The sequence below is a fragment of the Cervus elaphus genome, chromosome 18 (genome assembly GCF_910594005.1).
Source record: "Cervus elaphus chromosome 18, mCerEla1.1, whole genome shotgun sequence".
Taxonomy (NCBI): domain Eukaryota; kingdom Metazoa; phylum Chordata; class Mammalia; order Artiodactyla; family Cervidae; genus Cervus; species Cervus elaphus.
Window position 1 is genome coordinate 25663545 of NC_057832.1, and position 24338 is coordinate 25687882.

The window sequence follows — 24338 nt, forward strand, 5'->3', positions numbered from 1 at the left end:
GTTTATTTATTTTCCTTCCAGCTTATGGTGCTTGGGTTTCCCTGGTGGCTCAGACAGTACAGAATCTTCCCACAATGCGGGAGACCTGGGTTTGATCCCTGGGTTGGGAAGATCCCCTGGAGGAGGGCATGGCAACCCACTGCAGTATTCTTGCCTGGAGAATCCCCATAGACAGAGGAGCCTGGTGGGGTGCAGTCCGTGGGGTCACAAGGAGTTGGATATGACTGAGCACAGCATGGCACTCAAGAGTTTGAGAACTGGCTCAAAGCCTTCTCAATTTTGCATCTTAAATACTGTATTATATGATAGAGTCCACAGGGATTGTTGTTCTTTACTCACCCACCTGCAGAAATAATCTGGTTTAAAAAAACAATTTTTCATATGTGAAAGCACTGTGTATGTGTGTGCTAAGTCACTTTAGTCATGTCTGACTTTTTGCAACCTGACCCCATGGGCTATAATCCACCAGGTTCCTCTGTCCATAGGATTCTCCAGGCAAGAATACTGGAGTGGGTTGTGATGCCCTCCTCCAGGAGATCTTCCAGGCTCAGGAATTTGAACCTGTGTCTCTTATGTCTCCTGCATTGACAGGCGGTCTCTTCAGTCCAAGTCTTAACCATGAGGAAATACTAGAACATAATGACTTGCTTCTGATACTTGGTAACAGGTAAAGAAGAAACAATGGCACGCTAATGACAAATTTAATCCTTTCCTCCAAGATGAATGTATTATACCATAAATTGTTCATAGCCTATACCTCTGGTCTTAATTAGACATCTCAAAACCCTGTACTGTAGGTCAACTGAGGTCATAAATAACATAAGAGGCTTAACTTAAACCAACATCACAATGAGAAAGTAACTCGAAACATACACTTTATTAAATACTCTAGATTTAATATCTTTTTATGAATGAGAACCTGTGGTACTAGGAGTCTTAATTTTCTTTCTTTCATGTAATTGATCAGAATCAAATTCCATGTGAATTAATAAAGAGAGGAAACCAAATTGAAGTTTCACTAAATAGAAAATACAAAATTTGATTGTTCTTAATCATAGTAGATTTCTTTAAAACCTTAGGCCAGTTAAATATTAAATAGTTCTGAGTTGAGACATCTTTGGAAATTATGCTAAACTGCCATGGATTGAAATTTCAGATGGCAAGGACCTTGTTATATGTATCTCTAGCAATTAGCCCAAGACTGAAATAATTGTTGAGTGACTTAATGCATATTAAGTTAATACCTTAAAAGACAACCTCAAAATTCTTTAAAGTCAGTAATTCTAGTTTATCACTCAAAGTGCTTAACTCACCCAGTGAAGAGATGTTTTCAGAGTTGTTTTAATTTTGTCTTTGTTGGAGGAAAATAAAAATAGTAATCTGAAAAACATCTGAAAAAAAAAGTAAGATTATGACTGGCAACAACATTTTTATAGATCATTATTCCTCACCTTAGATTCTGGGTGATATTCCTTTTAGAGAAAAGTTTGGTTGTCATGATGAATTTAAGGTTATCAAAATTCTGTGGCTTATTTCTTACTTTTCCTGGTTTCTCAGGAACACTTGGAGCTGTTTAAAGTCTAATTTTATTTCCTGTTGAGTGTTTTTATAGTTGTTACCTCCTTTTCTTGATGTTTTCCCTTTTTATTTTTGCAGCCTCATCCTTTTTAGAAATGTGTGATATATGTTAGTAATATCAGTCTTTTATCCTCAGTCCTCATCTTCAGTTCTTTGAGTTTTCAGCATCATTGACTTCTCTTTGAAGCTCTCTTTCCTTGCAGTTTATGATATTCCTTAGTGAATAAATATTTAGCGAGTGCTTACTAGGTGTCAGGCACTTTTGGGGTCCTTCTCCTGGCTCACACCGCCGTTCTGCAAGTGCACATCCCCCCCAGGTTTTGTCATGGGTTCTGTGGTTTTCTTCCTCAGGATGCTGTCCCTGGTTTAGGAACACATTCCCCTACTTGAAACTGTTGGGGCCAGATGTGCTTCAGGATTCAGAGCGTTTTTATTTTAGAAAAGTCAGAGACGGTATATTTACTATATGTTAGGAAAGATCCTTCCGAGGGGGGCAGTACTCTCTAATCAAACATGGTAATATTTCTGCAGTGAAGCATATGAATATTTCTAGGAAGTGGGATAAAGACTATCAAGTAGCCTCACTACAGTTCTTACCAAGTTTTGTTGCCAAATGCACTTAGCCCCCAATTTAGGAAAAGTGGGTTTTAAACTGTTAGAGATTTTGTAATTGCAGATAGGGGATTGGTAGATCTCTTAAACTCTAAATATTAGGCAGGTTGCGACTGAAATCTCTGGCCCTACTTTTCCAAATATCTTGTGGACATCTTCACACAAGGGCCTATTAAATACTTAACTTTGTATTGAAGTGAAAATATTGCCTCCTTACCTGTTGATCTCATCCTTGGTGCTTACCTTGTTTAACTCCTAGCATCATCACCCACTGAGTCCTGTGGAATCCATTATAATATATCCTCAACTCTTGGCGTCCTTTCCCTTGTCACTTCACTGAATTATGGTTCAGGCCCTCATTACCTCTCCTCTCAGCTTTGTGGCTTTCAAACCAGGGTGCATGGACTGATTTATTTATACACTAGATAGCATCACCAACTCAATGGACATGAATTTGAGCAAAGTCCAGGTGATAGTGGAGGACAGAGGATCCTGGTGTCCTCTGCGACCAAGTGGGCGCAAAGAGTCTACACGACTTAACGACTGAATAACAACAGATGTTAGGCATCGGGAAATACAGATAGGACAGGTTTTTAAACTATAAGTTCTTCATCTGTAAGTGCCTCTTGGTGGGGAAGGCTAGTCGAATGTGTGTGTATTAGTCGCTCAGTTGTATCTGATTCTGCGACTAGTAAAGGACTGACTGAATAAATTAAGAAACACTTGGCACATGGATATTTTTCATCCATTATAAAGGATGAGATAGCTCAATATCTCAATTTCCAAGACTTATTAAAGGAAAAATGCATGTTGTAGGGCAGTATATTGGAGGTCTTGTAGACAGTTTATGTAGAGGAAGTTCTGGAAAGCAGCCGACCTATCCATAGTAGCATCTTTGGGGAGACAGTGGGAAATTTACTTTCTGATTTTTATAGTGTTAAAAATATAATAAAACTACGTATGTGTATATAATTTCTTAATCCAAAAAAAAAAAAAAAGGTTATGAGCAAGTTAAGTGTGATGAGAGGAATATAACATAATGTAACTAACTCTGCTTGCTCATGTTTGGGAAAGCTTAGAGAGTGTTTTCCATTGGGCGTAGGAACAGACATTCCAATCAGAGCCAAGAGCAAACTAAACAACATCTGGATCTTAAGGGGTCTAGTGTGTTCTGGCAACAGCAGAGCAGTGCTAGGGGTTTGCTTCAGGGGAGAGTAGGATTTGAGTCTGAGGTGAGATGTGGTAAGTCTGAACTACTAATTAGAGCTGTGGACTTGACTAGTCACTGGGGAGCCTCTGGAGGTTGTTGATTTTGTATTAAGTGCATTTTTTATTTTGGAGTAATTTTCGATTTATAGAAAGCTACAAGGAAAGAGTTCCTCTCCTCACCCCTGGTATCTCCTTCTATGTTACCTTATAGTTCCCTGGTACATTCGTCAAAACTAAGAAACCAATACTGGCCCATTACTTTAGCTCCAGATTTTATTCAGAGTTTACCTGTTGGCCCATCAACACCCTTCTTGTGTTCCAGGAGTCAATCTGTGATCCCACATCACAGTTAGTTGTCATGTCTCCTTCATGCTGTGACAGTCCTTCCTCATTACTTTGACAGTTTTGAGGGGAACTGATCAGTTTGTAGAATGTCCTTCAATTTGAGTATGTTTGATGTTCACTCACGGTCAGACTGGCATAACCCGTTTTTGAAAAAATAGCACAAATGTGAAGTGCCTTTCTTATCCCATTATTCGTGGGCACATGATTATCCACATGTCATCACTGGTGATGTCAACCTTGTTCACTTCATTAAGGTCATATTGGCCAGGTTTCTCCTCTGTAAGCTTCCCAGGAAGTTTTCCCCTTTTCACACTTCTCTGGTTTTTAAACTTCGTAGTATGTTGATTATAATTGATGTCTATTGCAACTCTGTTGGCTGGGTGATAGGAAGAGGCTGGAAGCAGTAAGACCAGTAATATATTTAGGGCTGTTGGAATAGCTCAAAGTGAGAAATGACAACTATCTGGACTTATAATGGCAGTGACAGTGAAAAGGATTAGAGGTATTCAAGCTTTTTTGGTCAACAGAGTGGCTTATGGTACCTTTAAAAGAAACAAGACAAGTCAAGATCACTTCATACCCATTAGGATAACTATGAACAAAGTTAGATAATAAGTGTTGAGGATGTGGAGAAACAGGAATCCTCAAACACTGCTGCTGGGAATGTAAAATGGTATTGCCACTTTGGAATAGTCTGGCAGTTCCTCAGAAAGTTAAACATGTTTACCATTTGATACAGCAGTTCCTCTCCTAAGTATATAAAGAGAAATAAAAACACAGGTATATAGAAAAATTAATGTTCATGGTTCATGAACGAGGTTAGTAATGTTCATACATGAATATTCATAGTTCATTATAGCTAAATGGTGGGAAACATCCAAATGTAGAGCAGCTGATGAATGGATGAAAAAAATGTGGTATATCCATACAGTGGAGTATTTTTTGGCCATAAAAAGGGATGAAGCACTGATAGCACAGAGGAACCTTGAAAACATTATGGTAAGTCAGCCAGTGACAAAAGGCCATATACGATTCCATTTATATGAAATATCCCAGGCAGGTAAATCTACAGAGACAGAAAAGTCGATTAGTTTCTTCCTAAGTGCAAGGTGGTGGTGTAGGGATTGGGCCATGACAGGTGAGTCATGATGAAAATGTTCTAAAATTGATTGTAGTCATGGATGTATAACTCTGTGTACTAAGAGCCACTGAACTGTACACTTGAAATAGGTGAATTATATTTAAAAAATTATTACTAAATGTCAGGCAACACACGGTAGGGGAGCTGCATCTGTTCAAACTACACTCTTTCAAGCCAAAGTTCATAGGTAACACTGGGGCTAGAGAAATGGCACCATAAATCACCAGTATAAAGGATTCACTTGTCAGAAGTACCCTAGTCATTTAGTCCAGTTTACTAAACACAGTTGTTCAGGGGTTTCAAACAGGACACCTTTAACATTTCATGTTTTCTGAGGCTAACACAACTGCGGGCTGACCCCTTCTCTGGCATTGAAGACAACACTGTTATTGAGATTGGCTGATGTCCCTCCTACACCTGAATTTCAATTACAGTTCTTTACGTATGTATGTGTGTGCTGTTGTGTCCGATTCTTTGCAACCCCATGGACTGTAGCCTGCCATGTTCTACTTGTCCATGGGATTTTCCCGGTAAGAATACTGGAGTGCATTGCCATTTCCGGCTCCAAGGGATCTCAAAGGATCTTCCTGACTCAGGGATCGAACCTGCCTCTCCTGCATTGGCAGGCAGATTCTTTACCACTGGAGCCACCTTGGAAGACCAAAATTGTCTTTACTTACTGTAATAAAATGCTTTACCATGAGTAGCTCTGTTGCTTAGGTAATTTGTAGAATATTTGGGGATGAAATTGAAGATGTTACCAATTTAAATATTCTTGGCATGATCTACAACCTGAATGGATTTAGAATTTATTTCCTCACTGAAGAAAATGGGTCAAGCCATAAAACTTGTGGCCATGCAGGTCACCAGTTACTCTGTTACTGTTGTACCCTTGCAACAGCTGTCACCAGTGTTGGTGGTATGAAGTACGAGAATACAGAAATTTCAAATTAATTTTGACAGTTGTTATTAATAAAATCCTGAGAAAGAGGTGCTATGATGGTTACTTTTTATGTGCTAGTTATGACTGGGCTAAGGGATACCCAGATAGCTGGTAAAACATTATTTCTGGGTGTATCTGTGAGGGTGCTTCTGGAACAGATTAGCATCTAAATCAGCAGATTGAGTAAAGATGGCCTTTAGACTCTTGGACTTACAGCAGTGTCCTCCCTGTTCTCAGATCTTTGAACTTGGACTTCAAGTGACACCATCAAGTTCCCTTGTTGTCAGGCTTTTGGACTCGCACTGTACACCACTGACTTTCTTGGTTCTCTCGACTGCACATCAGGCGACTTCTCCACCTCCATAACCACGTAAGCCAACTTGTGTAACAATTTATTTACATATCCATATCCATATATATCCTGTTGGTTCTGATTCTGTAGAATGCCCTAATACTGGTATTCACAAATTACAGAAGGTGTTGGATTCTGTTTGCTCTTTTAATATCATCATTTTTTCAGTGTCAAGGAAGTGATTGACATGGTATAGTTCATGAGGTAGCAGTACATTCTTAACACGGTTGGCCCAGGGTTTCATTTGGGAAATCTTAAGCCCTAACTTGACAGCTATTAAATTCCAAGTTTGTGCTTGAACAGGTGACTGAAAGAAGAACGATATGACCAACAGCACATAAGCTTTTATTAATAAAGCAAAAAACTAAGTTCAACCAACTCTTTTTTTCTTCCTTGCATTTTAAATCTGACCATATGCCAGAGAAATTACTCTTTATGAGAACTTAGATGAGAACTGTCAATAAGCCAGTTCTGTCAAAAACGGCACACTGGAATATCTAATAAAGTTAGGTAAATGAAATTAACAAGAGAACAAATTAAATATTAAAAATCTCAGGAATTGCTCCTTCAAATATCAGGGGCCTCCTTTAATAGTCTTCAGTGTAGCTCACCGGCAATCATCAAAATAGTTCAACCATACTGCACAACTCCCAAAGGAAAAAACTGAGGGAACTCATGGGTAATCTTCACAGCCTCATTGTAAAGTCCAAGATCTGAAAGAAATAGGTTAGCAAACATTTAATCTACAGTGGAAAGTTGTAATATCAATTATTATTTAAAGAGTTCTACCTGTTTCTCTTTTCTCTCCCTTTTAGAGGTCAACTTATTTTCACAATCCATTTGCTAAAACTGTGATATGGGTCATATTTATTTAAGTATGGTTCCAAAAAAAAATAAAAGTCATGCAGTGGAACTTCCATGATTTCCAAACTTCATGGAGTAAAACTTCTATTTTGACTTCCATTGTATAGGCACCATTCTTGCCTGGTTGTGATTTAGGTGTTGTGCATTATTTGATGCCTTTATATATTAAAATCAAATAAAAAAAACTATTAACAGTATTTTTGTTTACTTTGTTTTAAAAAATTCTCTTCCCACAAATATTCATCTTCATTGTGTTTCTTACATACAGAAGCATTATTTAGAAGTAGGCCAAAATGTCCTAGCATTTTCCTTTGGGATCAGAAAGTGATATAGAAATCGAAAGTGTAGCAGGACTGAAACTCAAGACCAAGACATAGCAAGTTAAAAATAAAGTTGTTTTCCTCCTAATTACATGAATTACAGAATGTTTTATTTACCAAAAGGATGATTATCTTCTTTAAACTGGACATAAGATGCACACATAATGGTTGCCTTGGCTGTCACTCTTCCAACTACTTCCACGATTCCAGAGATTTCTTCATCAAGCTAACACAAAGAACAAAATGCCAACTTGCTGTTATCACATTTTCAGCTGATAATTAACTTCGAAAATTGTTCTAGATTTTCCTAATCGTTCATTTCATGCAGCAAAATAATTTTAAGATTTATCAATGCAAAAATGGAATTGTAACTTGTTAAAGATGTTTGAGTACTTATTACTGTCTGCATGTCACCAGTCCAGTAACCTTTAGCAGCGGCTTCAGGTCTAAAGCTACAGTTAAATGTTTAAGTTGAAGACAAAAATCACTTAAAGATCCTGAGACTATCCAGTATTTCCACAAGGAGTAATCTGTTTAAAAGGACTCATTGAAAGGAACTTTCTATTATCTATATTTGTACAGTGAGTTTTGTATGCATTAACCCAAAGGCACACACATCTGTCTTCATAAAAGATGAAGAAAGTGTACCATAAACATAAACCGTAAAAGCAAGTGACAAGTGAAAATAAATGTAAACAAAAACAGAAAACTGAATTTTAAAAATGTGAAACTACTGAGGAAGGGAAAAGTGATTTAAAAATAATTTTTTTCTTAAGTGATTTTCTGGTCTTTCATAAGGAATGAGAGTTGTCAGCATTTATTTAAAAATGATAGAGCCCCAAAAATCATTGGTTAGAAAAGTAAAGGGAAATGTAAAAGCAGGACACAAATTTTATTTGAGAGAAGTTTGATGAGCTGATCTTTTATACGTCCACTCTAAGAATAAGAAACATCAGCAACAAACCAAATAAGATGAAGAAGTAATTATAATATGCATAGAACTAGTACTTAAACATACAGGTTCCATCAACTCAATAGTTCCATTTTTTCCTTCACCATCTGAAAGAATAAACATTTTCCCAGTGGGATGAATCTGAAAAAGAAACACATAATTTTTTTAAAAGTCCATATGAACTGTTTAAAATCCTCTTAAAAAGACTAGAAGTTTGACAAAAGAGCAGATTGACCCACATTTAATTAGTGCACACAAAGCAATTTTTTGGAACAGTTTAACTAGTTCACATTGTCTTGTTACTATACCTGATCAAACGATGTCTAAATTCGAATTTTAGATAAACAACAATTACCTTTTTAGTGCAAATGTGCCCCGTTATTTTTATTTGCTACATCTGGCAACCCAGATTTAGATCTAAGAACAAATTAAGATCTAAGAACAAATTAGAAATAAGAACAAATTAAGGAGGGTTCATATTATCTAAAAGTGAGATCTACTGGCATCCATGATTTAACAGTATATATCCCACAGAGGGTATGTTTTAAAAAAATTAGACAAGAGAAAGTAAAGAGAAACTGGTTACTAGAACATCTGGGTTCTACTCCCGCAAGACAGCTGCAAAGAGTGCAGTCAGATCTGGTATGCAGCCAGCTTTGTTACTTGCTGTGGCCTTAAGCACTTTTTAACCAGATGCCACTCCTACCCAATTTCCATAACTGAAGTCCAAATACACCTATTTCAAGAAGATAATGTGACTGAAATAAACTAGTAAGTAAGCTTTCATATAAAAGTTTTCTCGGTTCCCAGATCCTGAGCCTTTGGGCCTGTTTCTCACCAGTAGGATGAGGGGCTGCGCTCTTAACACTTGGGTAAGATAACAAACTGGCACTGGATTAGTAAAATACAATCAAGCAATGTTTTACAGAAAAGCGACTTCAACGATAAAACGAGGTTTGAGAAAAGAGGAAACAGCAGAAAGGAAGGAAACAAGAAAAGTGGACTAGCTGTCAAGGCCGGCTAACAGAAAACAGATGGAGTTTTGTCTATAATTTCAAGTGAAAAACGAGGGCGGGACCCTAGAACCGAACGCCTTCAACTTCGCGATTCCGCGCGCTAAGAGCCAAAAACAGGGCTGCAATGGTCAAAAAGTGTGCAAAAAGTTCCCTTGCGAGAAATAAAGCAATCCGGGGCGCAGAGACGCTATAAGGCTTTCTCTCTTCCACCCTCCGTTACCTACCCTGGGGCCGCCAGCCCCACAGCCACGGGGCCCCTCCCGCCAAAAAGCCCAGGGCGGTGAGTGCGCGCACCTTCTCCAGCCTCCCTACGAAGCAGACCGGCTGGTCGATGAACTGAGCTAGCATGCTGGCGTTGATGCGCGCCTTGGGCGACTCCATCACGTCCACCATGATTGCAACGCAAGGCGGGCAACCGGCGGGAAACAAGCGGACCACTGAGATGTGCTCCCCGCCGACGTCTACGGGGCGGATCCCCTCATCTACGGGGCGGATCCAATCGGCGGAGACCAGCATTCTCACTCCGCCAATCAAACGTGCCGATATCTCGACAGCACTCGCGCAGTCTGGGACAGCGAGGAAGGCAAGGATGCGTCCGGAAGTGGGGATCGGCTGCTTAGTGACGCGCGGCGTCCCGGAAGTCAACCGGGTCCTCTGCGAGGCGCGCGTAGGGGCAGGGCTTGGAAGGGGCGGGGCTTGGAAGGGGCGGGGCTGAGGCTCCCTCCTTCTGAGACCTCAGTCCTTACTGCGGCTGAACCCCGGAAGCAAGGTGGCGGGCTCCGGTTCCGGTACGACGGGAGACTGCGGCGCGAGCATCAGGTACCTCTTCTCGCGGGAGTCGCCGCATCCTCACGGTTGCCGTTTCTCCCCACGGACGGATGCGGAGGAGAGAGGCGGGAATCGGTGCCTGTCCCTCCTTGGCGTTTCGGAGCTGCGCCACTAGCTGTCTGCGTTTCCCCAGTTCTCCTGCATGGGAAACGCGGGGTTCTTGCCGAAATCTAGGGAGCCGGTTTCATTTTGACCCTCTCTCTCCTGGAGCTAGGAAGTGGGGTCCCCAGTGATTTTCATCGCCTCCGGGAAGCTCCTGCAGCTCGGTGGCAGAGGGTCGTTGATTTTCTGCCCTAGCTGCGTCACTTTCCAACGTGTTTCACCACCTGTAAGAGGAGGGGCCGCGACCCTTTCTGGTCCCGACAGTCTGGCCACACTGGAGGTGCGGGTTTTCTCACCTCACCTCCGTGTCATGAGCGAATTGAAGCGTTTGGGAGTGGGTGAGGGAACGGTCACTGGACTAAGAGAGGAGATGGATTCAAATGACTCTTAGATCCTTAGCAGGTGCTCTTCCCGGGACACGATTTCCCTCTCCGCAGAATGAGGTTAAATAACTTCAATTGCAAGGTCCCAACTGATTTAACTTTTGTCCATATGATTCACGGATTCTTTTTTTCTGAATTCCCTGTAATTTTCCCTATTGCTTTTCACACCTCGGGATTCTGGAGGGGAGATCACGTGTGAAAGACAACCTGTTTCCAGGAGATTTGGGGAGGGTGGGATTCTTGACTCTTGTTGGCTTACGTCTCTGTTGATTTTCGAGGCTTTACCCTACAGGATTTGGTACCTGCCTTGTCAGGGATATTCCAGAATGAATGCTTATAAAAATACCTGCCACGGGTGCTCCAGAAGTTGGAGAATTTTTTTTTTTTTGGATATTATTATTTTTTAGGAAACCGAATCCATAAATTAGCCTAAAACCATTCGGGCATCTATCTAGGGTCTCCAGTTTAGTCCTGCAGTTGCCTTAAGCTAAGAAGATCCTGTTTGAGATGTCACACAGCACTTTAAGATGGAAATCTGATATCTTAATTAGAGGATAGTTTGCCTCTCTGTTTATTTAGGAACTTCATGTCTATGTACGTGTTCTTCCTTTTTAATGTTGCTGTTACTAAGACAAGTTTAAAAGATTTCTTTAGCAGAAAGAGGGTGCATGTCAGTTGGTATATAAGAGAGTGGTTGTCTTTGGTGCAAGTCGGTAGAGTCTGTGCAAAGCCTTCACATCTTTTGCACTTCAGTGATGTTTGGAAACCAAGTTGATTGCATTATATAGGGAGGAGTACACATGAATGTCTTTAATAACAATTTTTTTCAAAAAGAGTAGCCCCTAAAGTGCCAGATCTCAATAGCACCTTTATAGCAGTGAAAGAAAAACACTTACCTACCAAGAGCAGTTCTTTTTTAAACAGGGAGATGAGCAAGAAGTTATTTTCAAATAGCTTTTTGGATATTTTTTGATTCACTTAAAATGTATTGTGTAATATCTCATGCACAGAGAAGACTGTATCCAACTGATATGTATAGTTTCCAGAGAAATGAAATGAATCCAATTGAACCTCTCATTTAGCTAAAGAAATGGAACTTTACCAGTTGGGGGTTGTCACTTCCTCAGTTGAAGTCCTTCTCCCACCCAACTAGAAATAAACACTATCTTGAAATTTGTGTTAAGCACCCTTGTTTTCTATATAGTTTTATCATATATGTAGCTGTTTCTAAACGGTGTGGTACCAATTTATCCTCCTGTCAGGAGTATAGGAGAATTCCAGTTGATCCACATCACCTCATAGGCCAGAGTAGGTGTTGGGAAAGTAGCCATATAGTCCCTATTCCAAATCCAAAGAAGTGGACACACAAAGGTCTGTCTTCATGGACTCAGCTCCCTTTAAAGAGCCTTCCTGGAAGTCCTTCACAACTTGACTTTCTAAGGTTAGAGACTTTTCCTTCTATTCCTAGTTTGATAAGAGTTTTAATCGAGTGGTTGTGGAATTTGATCAAATGAATTTTTTTGTGTGTTGAGATGATTGAATATATTTTCAGTGTTGAATAACATTTGCATTCCTGGAAGAAATACAACTTGGTTATGATACATTATCTTTTATTCTGTATTCTTGGGTTTGATTTGCTATTGTTTTGTTTAAAATGATTTTTGCATTCATGTTCATGAATGAGATTGGCCTGTAGTTTTTCTTTCTCGTGTAGTCTTTGAGAGACTTTTGGTATTATTTAATATTAGCATTACAGTAGTTTCATGAAATGAGTTGTGGAATGTTTTCTGTATTCTCTAGGGTTTTATGTAAAACTGGAGACACCTGTTTTTTGATGTTAGGCAGAACTCACCTGTAAAACATTCTGGGTTTGGTATAGTTATCTTCTGTTGTTGTTTAGTTCTTAGGTCTGACTCTTTTGTGACCCCATGGGTTGTAGCCCTTCAGGCTTCTCTATCTACCGGGTTTCCCAGGCAAGAATCCTAGAGAGGGTTGCCATTTCCCCTCCAGGGAATCTTCTGACCCAGGGATCTAACCCACATATTTTAACATTGGCAGGTGAATTCTTTATCATTGAGTCACCAGGGAAGCCGATAATGAACTGTACCTGCCACCTTGGGCGTATCCCACAAATGTTCCTAAGTAGATTTCAGTAAGTTCCAAGTATTTTCTAGTGTCTTACATACTCTCTGACTCAAGGGTTGTTTTTGTTTCCAAATGTGTGGATTTAGGGCTTCCTTGGTGGCTCAGTGGTAAAGAATCTGCTTCCAATGAAGGAGACTTGGGTTCCATCCCTGAAGGAGGAAATGGCAACCCACTCCAGTATTCTTGCCTGAAGAATCACATAGACAGAGGAGCCGGGTGGCCTCAGTCCAAAGGGTCTCAAGAGAGGTCGACACAACTGAGCAGCTGAACACACACATAAAGGTTTTACTTATTAAAGTAGTTTTGTTGTTAATTTGTAGTGTAATTGCATTATCCTCAAATGGTATGGTCTGTCTGATACTGTGAAAGTATGAGGCTTGCTTTAAGACTTACGAAGTATATGGACAGCTTTTTGCAAATGATCCATGTATTCTTGGGAAAAATTTGTGTTTTCCAGTTACTGGATCAAGCTTGTTAATTGCAGTGTTCAGCTCTTTCTACTTTTGTTTGATTAATGTCTCAATTATAGAGATAATTGCATATCATAGCATTGGCAGTTTCTGCTTGAACTTCTGACAACTTGTGTTATATATTTTTGAAGATGTGTTTTTCAGTACATACAGATGAAGATTATGAAGGAAAATGGTGCAATGAAGTGGTGACAATTTCAAATCATTCTTTTTGCCTTAAAGTTAATTTTGTTGCTAATACTGTTGATACACCGGCTTTCTTTTGGTTAAATTTTCTTTGTTGTGTCTTTTTCTGTTCTTTGCTTCACCTGATGGAGGCAAGACTTGAGTGTTCATTTCCTCCTCTCTTTGGTCACTTATTGGAGAGCAGACCTGGTCAGTCTTAGCTCAAAGGGGGAGCAGGTTGATAGCACATTAATGACAAGGCGATTTTTGTAGAAACTAATGTCTGTGGCTGGTGATTTATGAAACATCTCCAGTCAATAATATTCAGGTAACAAAAGGCATATTAATGTCTCTGGCCAATAAGTTGATGCCAGCCTGTGGGCTCCACCAATTCCTCCCCAACAATGTGCTTCTTTAACCAGTAGGCTTCCATTCGGACAGAATTTCCCAAATGTTGGAGGCTGGATTCTTTTCATTTTTTTTTTAATTGTAGTTGTATACTTGATTTACAGTACTGTTAGTTTCAGATGTACCAAGTGACTTGGTTTTATATTGTTTTCAGAATCTTTTCGTTTGTAAGTCATTGCAAGATATTAAATACGGTTCCCTCTGTGTGTGTGTGCTTAGTCACTCAGTCGTGTCCGACTCTTTGCAACCCCGTGGCTCTGTCCATGGGGATTCTTCAGGCAAGAGTACTGGACTGAGTTGCCATTCCCTCCTCCAGGGGATCTTCCCAACCCAGGTATCAAACCCAGGCCTCCTGCATTGCTGGTGAATTCTTTACTGTCTGAACCACCACAGAAGCCCATAGTTACCTGTGCTATACAGTAAATCTCTGTTGCATCTGTTAAGCCCATATTTCTAATTTATCCCGGCTCACTCCCTTCTCCCCTTTGTTAACCATAAGTTCATTTTCTGTGCTTGTGAGTCTGTTTCTGTTTTGTATATATAATTTTCGATTATTTTTTAGATTCTACATACGAGTGATGTCATATAGTATTTGTCTTTCTCTGTCTGACTTCACTGAGTGTAATATTCTTTAGATCCATCTGTGTTGCTTCGAGTGGCACTATTTCATTCTTTTTTTTATGACTGAGTACTAGTCGACCGTGTATGTGCATACACACACTATCTCTTTTTAAGCCAGTCATCTGTTGACGGGCCCTTGGGTTGCTTCCATGTCTTTATTATTATAAATAGTGGTGCTATGAACATTGGTGTGCATGTATCTTTTCGAACTAAAGTTTTCATCTTTTCTGGATATATGCTCAGGAGTGGGATTTCTGGATCATATGATAATTTTAATTTGCTTTTTTAAGGACCCTCTGTACTGTTTTTCATAGTGGCTGCACCAGTTTACATTCACACCAGCCATGTTCTCCACACCCTCCCCAGCATTTTAATTTTTTGTAGATTTTTTGATAATAGCCATTCTGACTGGTGTGAGTTGATACCTCCTTATGGTTTTAAATTGCATTTCCCTAAACATTAGCTATGTTGAGCATCTTTTCATGTGCCTTTTGGCCGTCTGTATGTCTTCTTTAGAAAAATATATATTTAGGTCTTCTGTCCATTTATTGATTGAGATATTTGTCTTTTCAATATGAGTTGTATGAGCTGTTCATATATTTTGGGTATTGACTCCTTGTTTTTTAGATTGCGAATATCTTCTCCCATTCCATATGTTGTATTTTTGTTTATAGTTTCCTTTACTGTGCAAAAGTTCTTACTTTTGATTAGGCCCCATTTGTTTATTTTTGCTTTTATTTCTTATGCCTTGGAAAACTGATCTAAGAAAATATTGGTACAATTTATGAAAGACAATGTTTCACCTAAGTTCTCTTCTAGGGGTTTTATGGTATCATGTCTTATATTAAGGTCTTTAAACCATTTTGAATTTACTTTTGTATATGGTGTGAGGGAGTATTCTGATTTCATTGACTTGGACGTAACTTTCCCAACACCATTTGTTGAAGAGAATTTCTTTTCTTCCTGCTGTATCTTCCCTTCTTTATTGAAGATGAATTGACTGTAGATGTGGGTTTATTTCTGGGCGCTCTGTTCTGTTCCAGTGATCTACACGTCTATTTCTGTGCCTGTAGCATACTGTTTTGATTACTGTAGCTTTGTAGTCTAATGCAAAGTCTAGAAAGGTTATGTGGAAGCTGGATTCTTTTTTTCTGAAAACACTAGTGTTTGGTGGATCACAAATTCTTTGCCACTGCTTGTTATGGTTTTTCCAATATACCTTGTTTGATAAATTTATGCTCTGTGACCTTGTGGTATTTGTGCCTGTGTTGGCCTGATAACTCAACTTTTCCGTGTCCTTGTGTTTTACGTGTATCCCTTGTAAATAGTGTATACAGCTCGAGGGTTAGTTTTTATATCTTTTGTCCATTTACATTGATTGTCGTTACTGATGTTTTTGGATTCATTTTGGCAGTCTTGTGTGTTCTGCTTTTTTTGTTGTTGTTTTCTCCTGTCTTCTTTTGATTTGACTTTTTAAATTTTTTCTCTAATTCTGTTTTATTCCTCTGTATTAGTCTGAATGTTATATATTCTTTAAAAAAAACTTTGTGGTCGCCCTTTAGCAAGCACATTAAAGCCTAAGGTTACTTTTCTCTGTGTCAGGATCAGAACCTATAACACCACGGCCCTTTTTCAATTGTATGCTGTTGTCTACAGCTTTAATTCTACTTTGATTTCTTTTTAACTCCACAAATTAGGCATTATTATATGGTTGCTCAGTGGTAAAGAATCTGCCTGTGATGCAACAGATGCAGGTTCAGTTCCTGGTTGAAAAGATCCCCTGGAGAAGGAAATGGCAGCTCACTTCAGTAATCTTGGTTGGGAAATCCCATGGACGGAGGAGCCTGGTGGGCTACAGTCCTTGGGGTCACAAAGAGTCAGACGTGACTGAGCAACTAAGCATGAACACATCATCTTATGCAGTTAATATTTGTTTGGAATTGTTCATATGTATCATTTTCTTTTTATTTTTGAGACAAAGAATCCGTTTTACTTCTTATTTTTACATCTCACCTCTTTTTCTGTTGTTTCCCCCCGCCTTTTTTTGAGGTACCTTCTTTGAAAGTTCCTTCAAAGAGAATCACTGGTAGTGTGTACATTAGTTTGTGTTTCTCTGAATATGCTGATTTCATCTTTGTTTTCAAAAGGCAGGATTATTATCTGTATAGAATTCTAAGTGGATAATTTATCTTAAAGCTACTCTGGTACCATTTTACTCTTAATTTGCTTTTCATTTAAATTGTGATTTTGTTGTAAGCTTTCATGTCTGTATCTGCTTGATCTTCAGTTTGTTTGTAATGTGTACTGATAAAGAGTTCTTTTAGTTTTGTGGTGAATATGTTTGCTTTGTGAATCTGGTAGTTTTGTCTTGATCAGCACTGGGACATACACAACCATTATATTTTTGAATATTGTTTCTCTCCTGTTCTCTAGCTCCTTCTGGAATTCCAGTTAGAAGGAAGAAGGAAGGGTGTGCTCTTGACCTTTGTTTTATGCTTCGGTGGTTTTGATTCTTTGTGCTGAATTCTGGATAATTTTTTCAGATCTTCCAGTTTACTAATTCTTTATGCAGTTGTGACTCATCTGCTATAATTTCAATACTAGTTTTTTCCCTAGAAGTTCTGTTTGGTTCTTTATACACATCTTAGTTGTTATTTGATACTCTTTTGTCATAGTTTTAGGTCTCCTTTTATTTCTTCATATTTCACAGAGTTTAGGAGAGTCTGCTTAGAGTCTAGTTTTGATACCCATAGTCTTTATGGGGCTGATTCTGTAGAGGTTTTTGATTCTGTGTGACTCTTCCTTACTGTGGCTTGTATCTTTATTTGTAGTTTTTTTTTTTTTAATTATGAACTCATGTTTCTTGGAACTTTTTGTTGACTTTTTGAGGTTTAGTTTGAAGGTGTTTTCCTCCGGAGAAGGTCTGTGTCTCCTCCTTCCAAGGTTGTTGGGTCCCAGGCTTTGTCCTTGTTCCCCGTGGCGGCAGTGCTGGTTTAGTCGCTAAGTCGTGTCCAGCTTTGGCGGCTTCACGCGCTGGAGCCCCCCAGGCTCCTCTGTCCGTGGGGTTCTCCCCGTGCGACCTGGATGATTAAACCCCAGGCTTTTAGCCATTAGGAATCAATAATGGCTGCAAGGAAAATGTTAACTATAGTAGTTGCATATAACCTTGTGGATTTATAGGTTCTTGTCTTTTCTGGCTTCTATAGATTTTCTTTATTCCTTTTTTTGGATTAGCCATACATTAAAAATACATATTTATATTTAAAACATTCCCACAAGTGCCCTTTTAGAGAACCAGTGTGGGGATTCTGTTAGTTGTTAAGCGTAACAGAGTGTTAGTAAAAGTATAGCAGCGCACCAGGGAGTGGCCGGAATTAAGGATGAAGGTTTGGGGTTGGTTTTTTCTCCCTCGGTCTTGTCTCGTCATTGCAGAGAATTGAAACGACAGACTACTTACAGCTCAAACAGGCATGGTTTATTAAGCAGGCAGCAGCGGTATTTTCTTGAGGCTTTTGTCTTGTTGTAGCAGAGACTTGTAAGGACAGACTACTTACAGCTCAGTTAGAGCTCTCACATAGATGTGAGAGGGGGCCAACTCCCATAGGAGTGTTCTCGGCTCCTTTTGGCTTCCCTTTTTATATTTTTTGTCTTTGACCCTTTATAGTCCCTGAAACCTGATTGGTTTTGCCGGTACAAATTAGGGCTTTTACTTGCAACCAAATAGGGCGAGTGTTGAAGGCCAGTCAGGGAAGGGGCCGTGTTTGGCTGTGTTTTCTCACCAGTTTCTCGTTCCAGTCTCAGGCTTCCCCCTTCTGTGGGCTTTTCCCTTTCTCTGACCCTTTTGGGGGCTTTTTCTAGTCAGTTTTTCTTTAACCACCATTTTGGACTCCTCCTTCCCTACTCTTAACTACGTAACAAAGGTAAGTAGAGACTAGAACTTGGAATGTCTTCCTTACGTGCCATGTGGAGGAGTTTAGCTCAATAGTGAGGCTGGCGGATCAAGGGAGTGAAGTTTGACATTTTAGGTTGAGTATTCTGGGTTCATGATGATGAATGACTTGAAATACAATAATCAAGGTGCTTTTGGTACAAGTAATATTACCTCTTTAAATCAGCTTAAACTTTTTTTTTTTTTGATTAATTGTGGTAAACTGTACGTAACAAGATTTTACATTTTAACCATTTTTAATTGATGGCTCAGTGGCATTTGGTATATTCACTTCGTGTGCAACCATTGCTGTCATCCAGCTCCTGAACTTGGTCATCATCGCAGACTGAAATTCCGTTAGCATCTTACAGTTGATGAATTTGACTACTCTAGGTACCTCCTAGAGTAGAATGACACAGTACTTGTCCTTTCCTGTCTGGCTTATATCATTTAATGTCTTCAAGGTTCTTCTATGATTGTAGTATGTATCAGAATTTCATTCTTTTTGAAGCTGAATTATAGTCCATTGTATGTAGTGAATACTACATTTTGTTTACCCATTTTTCATTTGGGGTACATTTATCAAAAGGAAACTCATTAGAACTTTTTTGGGTTAGCTTGACTGGCCTAAAATTATTAGCCTCACAAAGGACCGGAACCATGAATAGGAAAACTTTCAGAATCCAGGCTGTCTTCTTTCTCTTTTTTTTTACAAAAATTGAACTAATTTATCGACTCACGGCTGTGCTGGGTCTTGGTTGCCGCACACAGACTTTCTCTAGTTGGATGAGCTGTATCTGCGCTCTCGTTGCAGTGCCCCGGCTTCTCGTTGGGATGGCGTGGAGCAGGGGCTCGGGGGCTCACAGGCTTCAGTAGCTGTGGCGTGAGACCGTGTGGGGTCCCCCTGGATCAGGGATTGAACCCACATGGCCTGCATTGGCAGGCTGATTCTTAACCACTGGGCAACCAGGGAAGTCCAGCGCCAACTGATTATCTTCAATTCCACATTGAGTCTTGCTTGCCCAACTGTGTAACATGAAGCTGGATTCTGTAAACCGTTTTCCTTTGGAATATTAGGCATTCCCAACAGAGGGCCCTGAAGGAACACTGCAAGGCTGTTGTGTCGGGAAGACCCCCACCCCGCCAGGTTCCAGCCCCCCGTTACGACCTTTCGGGAGCCCAGCAGCCTGCTCAGAGGTCAGGTGGCAACCCTCAGGCCTCGCCCTGCCCACTGCCCAGCTCCAGCCTGCCCTCTGGCGAGTTCCTCCGCTGCTTCTGATACGGTTTCTGTCCCTCCAAGGAGATCTGAATCTTCATCTTGTGGGGTGGGGTGCTTAACTATCTTACTGTCCACTCTTCTTCAGCCTAGAGATAGTGGCTGTTTTTTTGGGGGGGGGGCGGAGATTGCACTGCTATTTTTCTTTGAAATCTTCTTTTATTCCTTTGAGTATTTACGTCCTACCAGTTAACAATTCATTGTATTATATTGTCCCTGCCCAAACAACTGGTGTGATTCCTATTTCCTGACTGGACCCTGACTGATACATATATATATATATGATCATTTTGCAAAAATTTATCAAGCTTTATACTTAAAGATTGTGCGCTTCACGTCTTATTTTTGGTGTTCAATTATCTGAATTGGTAAATACACTGATACTCAAGAATACATGTTTAATGTGAATTATTAAAAGGCCATGAACGTATTACTGCTTAGTTGCTGTTATAGATTGTTTCTTGCTAATTTTAAACTAGAGACTATATTTAGGGAGTGCACATCTTATAAACTTTTAAAATATTCAACAGCAGTCCATGAATGCTGTTCATTTGTGGAATAAACAAAAATAAACACCCCTCCCGCCCCCTTACAAATCTTACATGCTTGTGGAGGTAGTATCATAGTAAGGCTAAGTAACACCTGTTGTATACTTTTTAGACTCTAAACATCTCAAATCGGGTTTATTTCCCATCTACCCCAAGATGGCTCTTGACTCAAACAGGTGCTCAGCAAACATCTAATGAAGTAGGATACTTCACTGAGAGACAGTGACTTTGGCAGGCTGTTGTTTAGTGACCAAGTCCTGGCTGACTTTAAGCTCCCGGGGGCTCCTGCCTTGCAGGTGGGTTCCTTACCGGCGGAGCTAGGTGTGCTGGAAAGATGACTCTTGCTTGAGCACTGAAGCAATACAGCACAGAGTGAAGGATACAGACCTGTTAAATCTTGATACTTGATACCTAAGTGACCTTTGGAAAAATTACTCATCCGTTCCAGAGCTGCAATTTCTGTATAAACATGGGAGATAAAAACAGCTTCATGTGGTTATTTTAAGCATTAAGTAAGATTTGCAGACGTAAAACCCTGAGCCCAGTGTCTTGTTACACTAAGTATTTAAATAACAAATTGTGACGTAAGTGTTAATAGCGTGACCAAATTGTCCTGAAGTATCTGCTGGATATCTTAATGATGATGAAGAGTAAGATAATGAAGGGGGATGAAAACCCCAGGGTGCTTCCCCAAAGGAGGGAAGTATGTAGGCTTGTCCGAGAGCTGAGATCGTGAACCATCTGGGTGATGGTATGTTTTGCCCAGCTCCGCTCGGCAGCCTGGATGGAGGAGACTGTATCCTCCTAGAACATTTTGAGGGTTGCCAAGATACTGTCTGTACTGTTCAAGAGCTTCAAGAGAATTTTCATCAGAGAGATACTCTTCCTCTTGATCCTTGGGTCTGTATTTTCCCCTCCTCCTGTTGATTTCTTTGAAGTGGGTGAGTGAGGCTTCTTCCGTCTTCCTCACTGAACTTTCTATTGCAGGCAGCTTCTTGTTTCTGTGTCTAGTCCTGGAAGATATATGGTTGCACATGTTCCTTGGCTTGTTCTGTTCCCAGGGGCTAACAGGCACTCATCATCGGGTGGCTCTGCCAGGCTGAGATGGAAATTTCCATGGCACAGACTGCCCAGGTCTCTGAATGAATTAGAGAATTAGGAGCAGTTTGCCTGGAAAACCCCATGGACAGAGGAGCCCGGCGGGCTACAGCCCATAGGGTCCCAGAGAGTCATACATGACTGAAGCTTTCTTCAGCCATGAAAGTAGTATCTGTTTGTTTCCTGTGTTCTGCTCCTGGAGCTTTTTCTCTCTGGCACCCTGTTTTACAGAGTCGTCCTTGGGCAGTTATAAACCATTGCCCTCCCTAATTTTCCCTGTTGCTTGCCCAGGCCAGTAATTACCATCATGGAATGGAGGTAGATCTCCCAGGAGAGGGGGAAGGTTAAGAGAGGGAACCCAACTTTGTCAAACTTTGGAAGGAGTTCCCATGCAGTGACCTGTCCGGCAGCCTGTCTTTTTCTGGTAGGCAGAGCTCCTGTGTTTCAGAGCCAAGTTCAGGCGATGGGGATGGTGGACATGTCCTCCCATCTTTGTGGTCCATTCTGCTCTTGTCATTTGCTGGTCTCTTCACTTATTCATTCATCCTTGGATAACATTTCGGAAGATGTAGCATGAGACAGTATGGTAATGAACTCTTGGGTCAGTTGAGCTTCTTGATTGTGCAGTTCATGGACCTTTGACTCAGACTATGGCATATGGTGAATAGACTTTGGCATATGGTTGATAGAATTATTGCCAGATTTTGTCTTGTGTCTCTTCCTGTGCATTTTGATGAAATGTTGGGAGGAGGTAAAACAGTCAGCTTTCTTGTGTACTCAGGAGTGTGAAGAAAGCCTTTAGACAGATAGCAATGTTTGACTAGACTGTTAGCAACCTGTCAGCCACCTGCTTGGCTGGTGCTGGTTTTAACAGGACTCGGCACCTTGCTTTGTGCCCGCTGGTCTTGTGAGAGGTGGTGGAGAGGCAGCCCAGAGGCAGCATATATATTGGGTAGTTCCTTGAATTTGGAGAAGGTGCCTGGTTTGGTTTGATTTTCTAGGGCCCACCAGTGGGCTTCCCTGGTAGCTCAGATGGTAAGGAATTCACCTGCAATGTAGGAGACCTGGGTTTGATCCCTCGGTTGGGAAGATCCCCTGGAGAAGGAAATGGCAACCCACTCCATCCAGTATTCTTGCTGAGATGATCTCATGGCCAGAGGAGCCTTGCGGGCTACAGTCCATGGGCTGGCAAAGAGTCGGACATGACTGAGTGACTACGCTTTCACAGCAGTGTGCCTGGCCAGTATTTGACCTTCAGCACTTGTTGGTTGAATGAAAAGTGAGCAAATGAGCAAACCGACTGAATTTTAGAAGTCTGTTTTTGTTTAGGGAGGAGATAACTTTTGATGATGCAGTTAGATTGTATTGGAAGTCAAATGATGTAGATATTGTAATGGGCAATTGAGTTTTTGGAAGTTGTATATAATGATTCCTGTTGTGTGGTACATGTAAACAAATAGAAACATTTAACAACCCACACTGAATAATGTTTTATTTATTTCATTCATTCTCAGTTTCTCTATGCTATAGAGTTGTAAAGGGGGTGACCTCACATTGGTCTACTTCATTCTCCCTTAGAACATTATTAAATGAATCGTCTATTTAAGTCAATCACCAGAATACTTGTTTCATGTGAAGAGATGCTTTTGTTAGAGTTGTTGTGGGGTCTTTTCCAGGTTGTGCTTTCATTTTAGAGTTTTATCATCAAATGCAGTGGTTAGAAATTAGTGTTTTCTTAGTAGGTATTGCTGTTATTTAATCTAAAATCAGAAATTTTTGTGTTAGTTATGTAGAATTATGCTTGTAACTTTTATAAAACATAAAAATACATCATTGTATAATTGAGTTCAGTTCAGTCGCTCAGTCGTGTCTGACTCTTTGCGACCCCGTGAACCGCAGCATGCCAGGCCTCCCTGTCCGTCATCAACTCCCGGAGTCCACCCAGACCCATGTCCATCAAGTCTATGATGCCATCCAACCATCTCATCCTCTGTTGTCCCCTTCTCCTCCTGCCCTCAATCTTTCCCAGCATTGTATAATTAACTTACAAGAATCAAGATAACACCAAAGCCTCAATTACATTCTTGGTCCATGACTGAGACCAAAATGATACAAATTATGAGTGCAGTTTGTTATAAACCTTTCAAAGGCAGCAACTTTATCTTCTAAACTTATGTGTCTCTTCACACTATTTAGCATCCTTCCTTAGGAAAAGAAAGATATGGTTTTTACATGTCCTGCATTAAAAAGAGGAAAGTTTGTGTTTGTTTTAATAACACTTCTTGAAATTAAGATATCTTATGGCTAAAATACATCACATGCTAAGTGATCATACCCATCCACAGAGGAGTATGTTACAATTAAGAATTGTCTGGTCTAAAACACTAAGAGTGAAGAGAGTAAGAAATTGTGGTGTAATGTAATCTAATGTAATGGGTGATTTCCTCCCCCCTAAATTAGTAGAATCAGTGATGGCTTTTTTTTTTTTAATGCTATCCTACTTTTCATTTTATCAGTAAGGACAGTAGAGGAAAAAAGCAGTCAGTCTTTATCATTGTCAGGTTGCTGACTTAAAAAAAATCCACAATATGATTTGCAAGTTAAGTTTTATTTTCGAGAAAATGAGAACTATAACCCAGGAGATAGCATTTCAGATACTCTGAGAAACTGCTCCAAAAAGGTAGGGGAAGATCAGTGTATATGTGATCTTGGTGACAGGGGAGTACTTGCAATTAAGCATATATTTTTGCAGGTTTCTGTAAGTCATGAGGGGGTAGTGGTCACCATGAAGGAATTTAGTGCTTTGCTAGATGTGAGGGGATGTAAGAATTGGGCCCGTAAAATCAGCTCCTGAGAATATTTAACTCTTAGAAGACTTGTTCTGCCAGTTTTTCCAGAGCACAGAGTGCCTCATTTCTGCTCCTTCCCTGAACTCCTTTCAGGGAACGTTAAAGGTCAGCAGCTGCAGCAGCACATGAGTTAATCCTTGTGGAGGCGGATGGCAAGTGCCCATTTGTAGTTGACAAGGCTACCG

The 24338-nt window shown here is 40.2% G+C and overlaps 2 protein-coding genes across 8 annotated transcripts in view; one reads left to right on the top strand and one right to left on the bottom strand.

The window, feature by feature from the left end:
- Positions 1-6504: 6504 nt before the first annotated feature.
- Positions 6505-9922, bottom strand: RPA3 (replication protein A3). The gene is made up of 4 exons (XM_043873032.1): positions 9627-9922; positions 8383-8457; positions 7482-7590; positions 6505-6893 (listed from the first exon to the last, which is right to left on the bottom strand). Exons 1-4 carry the CDS (start codon positions 9846-9848, stop codon positions 6811-6813), a joined length of 489 nt encoding a protein of 162 aa, XP_043728967.1. The 5' UTR covers positions 9849-9922; the 3' UTR covers positions 6505-6810.
- Positions 9923-10015: 93 nt separating this feature from the next.
- UMAD1 (UBAP1-MVB12-associated (UMA) domain containing 1) overlaps positions 10016-24338 on the top strand; it is a 278759-nt gene continuing 264436 nt past the window's right edge. For 2 of the 7 annotated variants that reach the window (XM_043873025.1, XM_043873026.1), the window contains exon 1: positions 20901-21106. In XM_043873025.1, the coding sequence (XP_043728960.1) occupies positions 20960-21106 (147 nt within the window). In that variant the 5' untranslated portion in view covers positions 20901-20959. Of the gene's footprint in view, positions 10152-11957; positions 12087-20874; positions 21148-24338 lie in introns of those variants that run through there. The other 5 variants (XM_043873027.1, XM_043873029.1, XM_043873030.1 and 2 more) reach the window with 5 other exon arrangements.

Excerpts from the sequence above, each read along its gene's own strand:
- RPA3 (XM_043873032.1), bottom strand. The coding sequence starts at position 9,848 with ATGCTGGTCTCCGCCGATTGGATCCGCCCCGTAGATGAGGGGATCCGC. Across the intron at positions 7,591-8,382 it reads CTATTGAGTTGATGGAACCT|CTTGATGAAGAAATCTCTGG; the intron begins GTATGTTTAAGT and ends TCTTTGTGTTAG. Across the intron at positions 6,894-7,481 it reads AGAAGATAATCATCCTTTTG|ATCTTGGACTTTACAATGAG; the intron begins GTAAATAAAACA and ends TATTTCTTTCAG.